Raw genomic sequence first — 9944 nt, 5'->3', positions numbered from 1 at the left:
AGCTGAGTAAAAGAGGGACAAACAGCTACTGGACCACTAGGGGAGAATTCGAGAGATAAGTGACACCATAAGATGAAACATCAGAATAATGGGGATTCCAGAAGAAGAAGAAACAGAGAGGGGAGCAGAAGGTATATTGGAGAGAATTATTGGAGATAATTTCCCTAATATGGAAAAGGGAACAAGCATCAAAATCAAGGAGGTGCAGAGAACCCCCTCAAAATCAACAAAAATAAGTCCACACCCCATCACCAAATAGTAAAATTTACAAGTCTTAGTGACAAAGAGAAAATCATGAAAGCAGCCCGGGAAAAGAAGTCTGTAATATACAATGGTAAAAGTATTAGATTGGCAGCAGACTTATCCACAGAGACCTGGCAGGCCAGAAAGAGCAGGCATGTTATACTCAGAGCAATAAATGAGAAAAACATGCAGCCAAGAATACTATATCCAGCTGGGCTATCATTGAAAATAGAAGGAGAGATAAAAAGATTCCAGGACAAACAAAAACTGAAAGAATTTGCAAACACTGAACCAGCTCTACAGGAAATATTGAAAGGGGTCCTCTAAGCAAAGAGAGACCTTAAATGTAGTAGACCAGAAAGGAACAGAGACAATATACAGTAACAGGCACCTTACAAGCAATACAATGGCACTAAATTCATACCTCTCAATAGTTACCCTGAATGTTAATGGGCTAAATACTTCAATCACAAAACACAGGGTATCAGAATGATTAAAAAATGGATAAAAAATGGATAAAAAAACATAACCCATCTATATATTGCCTACAAGAAACTCATTTTAGACCCGAAGACACCTCCAGATTTATAGTGAGGGGGTGGAAAACAATTTACCATGCTAATGGACATCAGAAGAAAGCGGGGGTAGCATTCCTTATATCAGATCAATTAGATTTTAAGCCAAAGACTATAATAAGAGATGAGGACGGACACTATATCATACTCAAAGGGTCTGTCCAACAAGAAGATCTAACCATTTTAAATATCTATGCCCCTAATGTGGGAGCAGCCAGCTATATCAACCAATTAATAACAAAATCAAAGAAACACATCAATAATAATACAATAATAGTAGGGGACTTTAACACTCCCCTCACTGAAATGGACAGATCATCCAAGCAAAAGATCAACAAGGAAATAAAGGCCTTAAATGACACACTGGACCAGATGGACATCACAGATATATTCAGAACATTTCATCCCAAAGCAACAAAATACAAATTCTTCTCTAGTGCACATGGAACATTCTCCAGAATAGATCACATCATGGGTCCTAAATCAGGTCTCAACCAGTATCAAAAGATTAGGATCATTCCCTGCATATTTTCAGACCACAATGTTCTGGAGCTAGAACTCAATCACAAGAGGAAATATGGAAAGAACCCAAATGCATGGAGACTAAACAGCATCCTTCTAAAGAATGAATGGGTCAACCAGAAAATTAAAGAAGAATTGAAAAAATTCATGGAAACAAATGATAATGAAAATGCAAGCGTCCAAAATCTGTGGGACACAGTAAAGGCAGCCCTGAAAGGAAAATATATAGTGGTACAAGCCTTTATCAAGAAACAAGAAATGTCTCAAGTACACAACCTAACCCTACACCTAAAGGAGCTGGAGAGGGAACAAGAAAGAAACCCTAAACCCAGCAGGAGAGAGAAATAAAAAAGATCAGTGCAGAAATCAATGAAATAGAAACCAAAAAAAAAAACAATAGAACAAATCAATGAAACTAGGAGCTAGTTCTTTGAAAGAATTAAAAAGATTGATAAACCCCTGGCCAGACTTATCAAAAAGAAAAGAGAAAGGACCCAAATAAACAACATCATGAATGAACGAGGAGAGATTACAACTAACACCAAAGAAATACAGACAATTATAAGAACATACTATGAGCAACTCTACGCCAACAAATTTGACAATCTGGAAGAAATGGATGCATTCCTAGAGAGATATATTCTACCACAACTGAACCAGGAAGAAATAGAAAACCTGAACAGGCCCATAACCAGTAAGGGGATTGAAACAGTCATCAAAAATCTCCAAACAAACAAAAGCCCAGGGCCAGAAAGCTTCCCAGGGGGCATTCTACCAAGTGTTTAAAGAAGAACTAATTCCTATTCTCCTGAAACTGTTCCAAAAAATAGAAATGGAAGGAAAACGTCCAAACTCATTTTATGAGGCAAGCATCACCTTGATCCCCAAACAAGATAAGGATCCCATCAAAAAAGAGAACTACAGACCAATATCCTTGATGAACACAGATGCAAAAATTCTCATCAAAATACTAGCCAATAGAATTCAACAGTACATTAAAAGGGTTATTCACCACAACCAAGTGGTATTTATTCCAGGGCTGCAAGGTTGGTTCAACATCTGCAAATCAATCAGTGTGATACAATACATTAATAAAAGAAAGAACAAGAACCATATGATACTCTCAATAGATGCTGAAAAAACATTTGACAAAGTACAGCATCCCTTCTTGATCAAAACTCTTCAAAGTGTAGGGATAGAGGGCACATACCTCAATATTATCAAAGCCATCTATGAAAAACCCACTGCAAATATAATACTCAATGGAGAAAAACAGAAAGATTTTCCACTAAGCTCAGGAACACAGCAGGGATGTCCATTATCACCACTGCTATTCAACATAGTACTAGAAATCCTAGCCTCAGTAATATGACAACAAAAGGAAATTAAAGGCATCCAAAATGGCAAAGAAGAAGTCAAACTTCGCAGATGATATGATACTATATGTGGAAAACCCAAAAGACTCCACTCCGAAACTGCTAGAACTTGTACAGGAATTCAGTAAAGTGTCAGGATATAAAATAAATGCACAGAAATCAGTTGCATTTCTGTACACCAACAACAAGACAGAAGAAAGAGAAATTGAGGAATCAATCCCATTTACAATTGCACCCAAAACTATAAGATACCTAGGAATAAACCTAACCAAAGAGGCTAAGAATCTATAATCAGAAAAGTATAAAGTATTCATGAAAGAAATTGAGAAAGAGACAAAGAAATGGAAAAATGTTCCATGCTCCTGGAGTGGAAGAACAAATATTGTAAAAATGTCTATGCTACCTAAAGCAATCTATACATTTAATGCAATCCCTATCAAAATACCATCCATATTTTTCAAAGAAATGGAACAAATAATCTAAAATTTATATGGAACCAGAAAAGACCTCGAATAGCCAAAGGAATATTGAAAAGAAAGCCAAAGTTGGTGGCATCACAATTCCGGACTTCAAGCTCTATTACAAAGCTGTCATCATCAAGACAGCATGGTACTGGCACAAAAAACAAACACATAGATCAATGGAACAGAATAGAGAGCCCAGAAATAGACCCTCAACTCTATGGTCAACTAAACTTCGACAAAGCAGGAAAGAAGGTCCAATGGAAAAGATAGCCTCTCAATAAGTGGTGTTTGGAAAATTGGACAGACACATGCAGAAAAATGAAATTGGACCACTTCCTTACACCACACACAAAAATAGACTCAAAATGGATGAAGGACCTCAATGTGAGAAAGGAATCCATCAAAATCCTTGAGGATAACACAGGCAACAACCTCTTTGACCTCAGCCACAGCAACGTCTTCCTAGGAACATCACCAAAGGCAAGGGAAGCAAGGGCAAAAATGAACTATTGGGATTTCATCAAGATCAAAAGCTTTTTCACAGCAAAGGAAACAGTTAACAAAACCAAAAGACAACTGACAGAATGGGAGAAGATATTTGCAAATGACATATCAGATAAAGGGCTAGTGTCCAAAATCTATTTAAAACTTAGCAAGTTCAACATCCAAAGAATAAATAATCCAATCAAGAAATGGGCAGAAGACACGAACAGGCTTTTCTGCAAAGAAGACATCCAGATGGCCAACAGATGCATGAAAAAGTGCTCCACATCACTCGGCATCAGGAAATACAAATCAAAATCACAAGGAGATATCACCTCACACCAGTCAGAATGGCTAAAATTAACAAGTCAAGAAATGACAGATGCTGGTGAGAATGCAGAGAAAGGTGAACCCTCCTCCACTGTTGGTGGGAATGCAAGCTGGTGCAACCACTCTGGAAAATGGCATGGAGGTTCCTCAAAATGTTGAAAATAGAACTATCCTATGACCCAGCAATTGCACTACTGGGTAGTTACCCTAAAGATACAAACATAGTGATCCGAAGGGACCCGCACACTCGAATGTTTATAGCAGCAATGTCTACAATAGCCAGACTATGGAAAGAACCTAGCTGTCCATCAACAGATGAATGGATAAAAAAGATGTGGTATATATACACAATGGAATACTATGCAGCCATCAAAAGAAATGAAATCTTGCCATTTGCGACGACGTGGATGGAACTAGAGGGTATCATGCTTAGTGAAATAAGTCAATCGGAGAAAGACAACTATCATATGATCTCCCTGATATGAGGACGTGGAGATGCAACATGGGGGGTTAGGGGGATAGGAGAAGAATAAATGAAACAAGATGGGATTGGGAGGGAGACAAACCATAAATGACTCTTAATCTCAAAAAACAAACTGGGCGTTGCTGGGGAGAGGTGTGGTTGGGAGAGGGGGAGTGGGATTATGGACATTGGGAAATGTATGTGCTATGGTGAGTGCTGTGAAGTGTGTAAACCTGGTGATTCACAGACCTGTACCCCTGGGGATAAAAATACATTATATGTTTATTAAAAAAAAGAAAGAAAGAAAAGAAAGGATGAATACCCAGCTTTTGCTGCAACATGGACGGGATTGGAAGTGATTATGCTGAGTAACATAATTCAAGCAGAGAGAGTCAAGTATCATATGGTTTCACTTATTTGTGGAGCATAACAAATGACATGGAGCACATTGGGAGATGGAGAGGAGAAGGAAGTTGAGGGAAATTGAAAGGGGAGGAGAACTGTAAGAGACTATGGACTCTGAAAAACAACCTGAGGGTTTTGAAGGGGCAGGGGTGGTAGGTTGGGGGAACCAGGTGGTGGGTAATAGGGAGGGCATGTATTGCATGGAGCACTGGGTGTTGTGCAAAAACAATGAATACTGTTATGCTGAAGAAATAAATAAATAAATTTTAAAAAATTGTATAATAAAGCAAAATATACTAACATCCCTTTACATTTTTAAAAATAGATCCAGTTGAAAAATGAAATTCCAATATATCCTATTTAATCTGACTAAAAGTTGAGCTGATTAGTAATGAAGCAATGACACAGTTTGGGTGACTCCATTGCCTTCTTTATGTCTGACATAACTCTGATTTTCATACAGGCTCACTAACATGCAGAATGGCCAGAACATAAAAAATACCAGCAGTTTCCATTGTTCCAATCCAGGGTAACCAGCACTCCTGAACACATGAACTCTTAGTGTACCTCTTTGCTTTCTATTGTTAATGTTTTTGTCCTAAATTTCCTTTTATTTCTTGAGTGAGAGAGAAGTAAATGTATGAAAGAGAAAAAAACTTCAGAAAGTATTTTAAAACCTTCTGATGTGGTTTCTACACAGATCTTATGTAGCAAACATCTTACGTAATGTTTTATCTGTTCTCTCTGCCGATGGCTCAAAGGGAATAAGTCAGTGAATCAAAATTGCCAGAACAGGACTGCACACAAAACATGAAGGAATATAAAACATAATACACTTTAGAATTGAGATTTGACAAAGAAGCTTGGGGGACAGTGTCCAATGAGACAGAAAAAATAACAATGAACAAACAACCATTCTAAATGTGATTCTCTTGAGAAACATACTGAAAGAAATTATTTTTCAGACAGAGATTACAAAAAAAGTATCTCAATTCATACTTCAGAACTCTACCAAAAGTGCTTTTACACCATGACATTTTTAAAAACCGGTAATCTACCACATTGTACTAAGTCATTCATTGCCTCTATTAACTTTTTAAAAATATATATTTTATTTATTTAATAGACAGAGATCACAAGTAGGCAGAGAGGCAGGTGGCGAGAGAGGCAGGGAAGCAGGCTCCCTGCTGAACAGAGAGCCCAATTCGGGGCTCGATCCCCAGACCCCGGGATCATGACCTGAGCCAAAGGCCAAGGCTTAATCCACTGAGCCACCCAGGAGCCCCACCTCTATTAACTTTAATCTGCCTTCCAAGAAGAATTTTTGCTACTCTAATACTGCTAGTGCTTTATACTTTTTTTCCTTCTCACTCTGTTGCTCACCAGCAATGTCAATTGAGGAGGTTCTTGTTTTGATTGATTAATGTTCCAGTGTATATTGGCACCTTCCTTGACCAGACCATGATAACATAATCATCCCCAAATGATATGATGTGAGTGTAAAACACCAATTAAATTGTTCCTGTCTTTAGTAAAAACAAAGCAATATATGCAGGTCCATAAGAGTTTGGAAAATGTAAAATAGAACAAGCATAAGTTTTAGTTATTTTATTTTGTTTCATTTTCAAATCAGGTTATTATATTGGTTGTTATAGCTCAAGACCTCAGGCGAAAACTCAACCTCTCTATTTACATATTTGTGAAAAAGAGATAATCACCCTAATTTGCCATATAGCTTTGAAAACTAAATACAGTATGATTGAGGACATACCTAGTTGAGTATATGGCATAGAATAAACGCTCTCTACAAAAGAGATATTATTATTTGTGAAATCCTGTTAGACTTCCAGGTGGCATGACTGTAATGGTGACTGCCTAAATACTCATTTATCTCATATTTTTAAATATAATACAAGTAAACAAGGAGAGTATATAAAATAAGACATAACATATACCTAAGCATAACTACAAAACAGAAGATATATGACCTTCAAATAATTTATAAGCAGTAAAGTAAACATTCAAGCCTATACCTAAAGGGAGGAATTGGACAAAAACTACAGATATTATGTAAAAAAATATGGCTGTTGCAGATAATATATTTCATTTTTTATAACTTTAAGAAAGAAACTGCAATATCAGTAACAAAATAATATTTTATTTTTTTAAGACTTTATTTATTTATTTGACAGAGATATTGCAAGTGGGCAGAGAGAGTGAGAGGGAAGCAGGCTTCCTGCCAAGCAGAGAGCCTGATGTGGGACTTGATCCCAGGACCCTGAGATCATGACCTGAGCCGAAGGCAGAGGCTTAAACCACTGAGCCACACAGGCACCCCACAAAATAATATTTTAGAGTAAGTTGATTAAACTGTTTACTCCTTTAACTATTAACCATATACAATATTTGTATTATTCATAAAAATCAGCAAAATTAGGTATGTTTTATAGCCACTGCTTTTCTGTATAGAATTGTAACTCAATAAGGAAAGAGAACCTATAGAGGGTTTAAAAGAAAGACATAAAGTAGCTATTTTTGGTTTAAAAGAAAAATTAAAGTACTTTGCCTTACAAGTGTCTGTGAGATGGATATTGGAGGATACTGTAGAAGTTGAAATTTTATTTATCATTTATTGGGTCTTCACAATGATATCAATTCATGTTAATACATATTTTCATTTGTTTCTAGAAAGCAGTACTTTAAGAAGCAAGTTTCTGAAAGCTTGTTTTACTTGCTGATTCCTCAAGGTATAAATAAAAGGGTTCAACATGGGGGCAATTGAGGTGTTGAGAATAGCTACTCCTTTGGTCAGTGATGCTCTTTCTTTTGCTGAAGGCTTGACATACATGAATATACAGCTCCCATAAGAGATGGAAATGACAATCAAGTGAGAGGAGCATGTGGAGAAAGCCTTTTTCCTCTGACTAGCAGATGGGATTCTCAGGATCGTGCTAAGGATGCACAGGTAGGAAAGAATCACTAATGCCAAAGTGAAGAGAAGTGACAAAAGCAAAGTAAAAGCCAATCATTTCCAAAAGCCATGTGTCTGAGCAGGAGAGTTGTAAGATGGGGAAATAGTCACAAGAGAAATGATCAATTACATTGGAAGCACAAAAATCTAGCTGGAGGATGAGCATGAGTGGTGGGAAAATGGTAAGAAATCCTCCTAGCCAGGACCCAAAGACAAGCAGGGTGCAGATTTTTTTGCTCATGATGGTGGTGTAATGAAGAGGCTTGCAGATGGCAACGTAACGATCAAAAGACATGGCAGTGAGAAGAAAAAATTCAGCAACACCCATGAAGATGAAGAAAAATAGTTGAGCTAAACAATTGTTATAGGAAATGGTCTTGATATTTGTAATGATCGCCCCCAAAAATCTGGGGATAGAGACACTGGTGAATGTGATTTCTAAGGAGAAATTCTGCAGGAAGTAATACATAGGAGTCTTGAGATGACAGTCTATCAGGGTGAGGATGATGATGGTTAGGTTTCCAGTGACACTTAATACATAAGCCATAAATAAAAAGATAAAGATTACAACCTGAAGCTGTGGGTCATCTGAGATGCCCAAGAGAATGAACTCTGTAATCATTGTATGGTTTCTCATGCTGCCTTTTATTTTCTTTAAGCAAAATCTACTGTTGGGAAACAAGACAAAAAGAAAGAGTATGTAAATAGTAAAGGAATTGAAGATTTAAAAATTTTTATGTTCATATTAGTAGCTCCAATGAAATGAAGCAATGGAACTTTTTTCCTGTGTGCAGTTTTGCAATATCCACTCAGCCTGTTAAAGCATAAATATTCTACACATCCTCTCTTGAAATGGAAAACCGTATTCACAGGTCTATGTTAAAAGTCCCCTCGTGACTTTACATAACACCTGTACCTGTAAGAAAATTGTCTATATATGCAACATATTTCTTAATTTTTATTTCTTAATTTTTATTTTATTTTAATTTCAGTATTGGTAACACACACTTATATTCATTTCAGTTGTACAATATAGTGATTCAAGAATTGCATACATCACCCGGTGCTCATCAGGACCCGTGCACTCCTTCCTTAATCCCCATCCCCTATTTCTCCCTTTCCCCCACCCATCTTCCCTCTGGTAATCATCAGTTTGATCTCTACAGTTAAGAGTGTCTTCATTCCATAAAGGAGGAAAGAACATCCAATGGGAAGAAAGAGAGTCTCTCCAACAAATGGTGGTGTAAACTGGTCAGCTACATGCAGAAGAATGAAAATACACCACTCTCTTACACCATCCACAAAACTAAACTTGAAATGGATTAAAGATCTAAATGTGAGGCCTAAAAGCATAAAAATCCTAGAAGAGGGCACAGCAGTAATCTCTCTGAAATTGGCCACAGTAAAATTTTTCTAGATAAGTCTCCAGAGGCAAAGGAAATTCGTTCCTGCAATACTAGTTATCATATCTGTAATTTAGATATTGAAGCATTGTTTTGCAGTTTCCAAGATTGTGTGTTCTTAGGACTAAAATACTTAATTCTGAGTTTTAACTTTGATGCCACTTACAAACTTCATCTTCTGATTTTGGTGGAAGTTGATGTCTCTGTTATAATTCCTGAGCTTAATAAGAACACGATTATTGTTATTCTTAACATGCATACTTTTTAAAAGTGACCAGAAGAAATAAATGTATTTCCTGTCTTACATATATGAGACTAGAATTGCCTTGGTTGTAAATGAGAGTAAAATTCTTTATTTGTGTGAAAGAAAACAGAAGCCAGAAATATCATTTAATACATGGAAGAAGCCATGTAAATAACATAGTTTTTACAACATAGTGATCCATTCCTATCATCTTTATGTTCTTTATTTAAATTAACAATTGACTTCCTTTTTTTTTTTTCATTTTAAACTATGTTCACTTTGTTTTGTTACTCTCCATATTTGAGGATAATAGGAGTTCAAAAGGGAATTTTTTGATCGCAAAATATCTCATTGTCTTCTTTCCAGAAGAGTAAATAAGTAGAATTAATAAAATTCTCTGTAAAATTGACTTTATAGAAACTATAGATTATTAAAATGTAATCAATATAGGGAACATGGGTGGCT

General features: G+C 36.4%; 1 protein-coding gene across 1 annotated transcript; it reads right to left on the bottom strand.

The window, feature by feature from the left end:
- Positions 1–7535: 7535 nt before the first annotated feature.
- Positions 7536–8469, bottom strand: LOC123947191 (olfactory receptor 6C3-like). The gene is given in 2 exon segments (XM_046013237.1): positions 7536–7860; positions 7862–8469. Coding segments are annotated over 2 exon segments (933 nt in total).
- Positions 8470–9944: the final 1475 nt, after the last annotated feature.

Source organism: Meles meles, chromosome 7 (assembly GCF_922984935.1).
Source record: "Meles meles chromosome 7, mMelMel3.1 paternal haplotype, whole genome shotgun sequence".
NCBI lineage: Eukaryota > Metazoa > Chordata > Mammalia > Carnivora > Mustelidae > Meles > Meles meles.
Note: the sequence above shows the minus strand (reverse complement) of the source record. Positions and strands in the feature narration are given on the sequence as shown.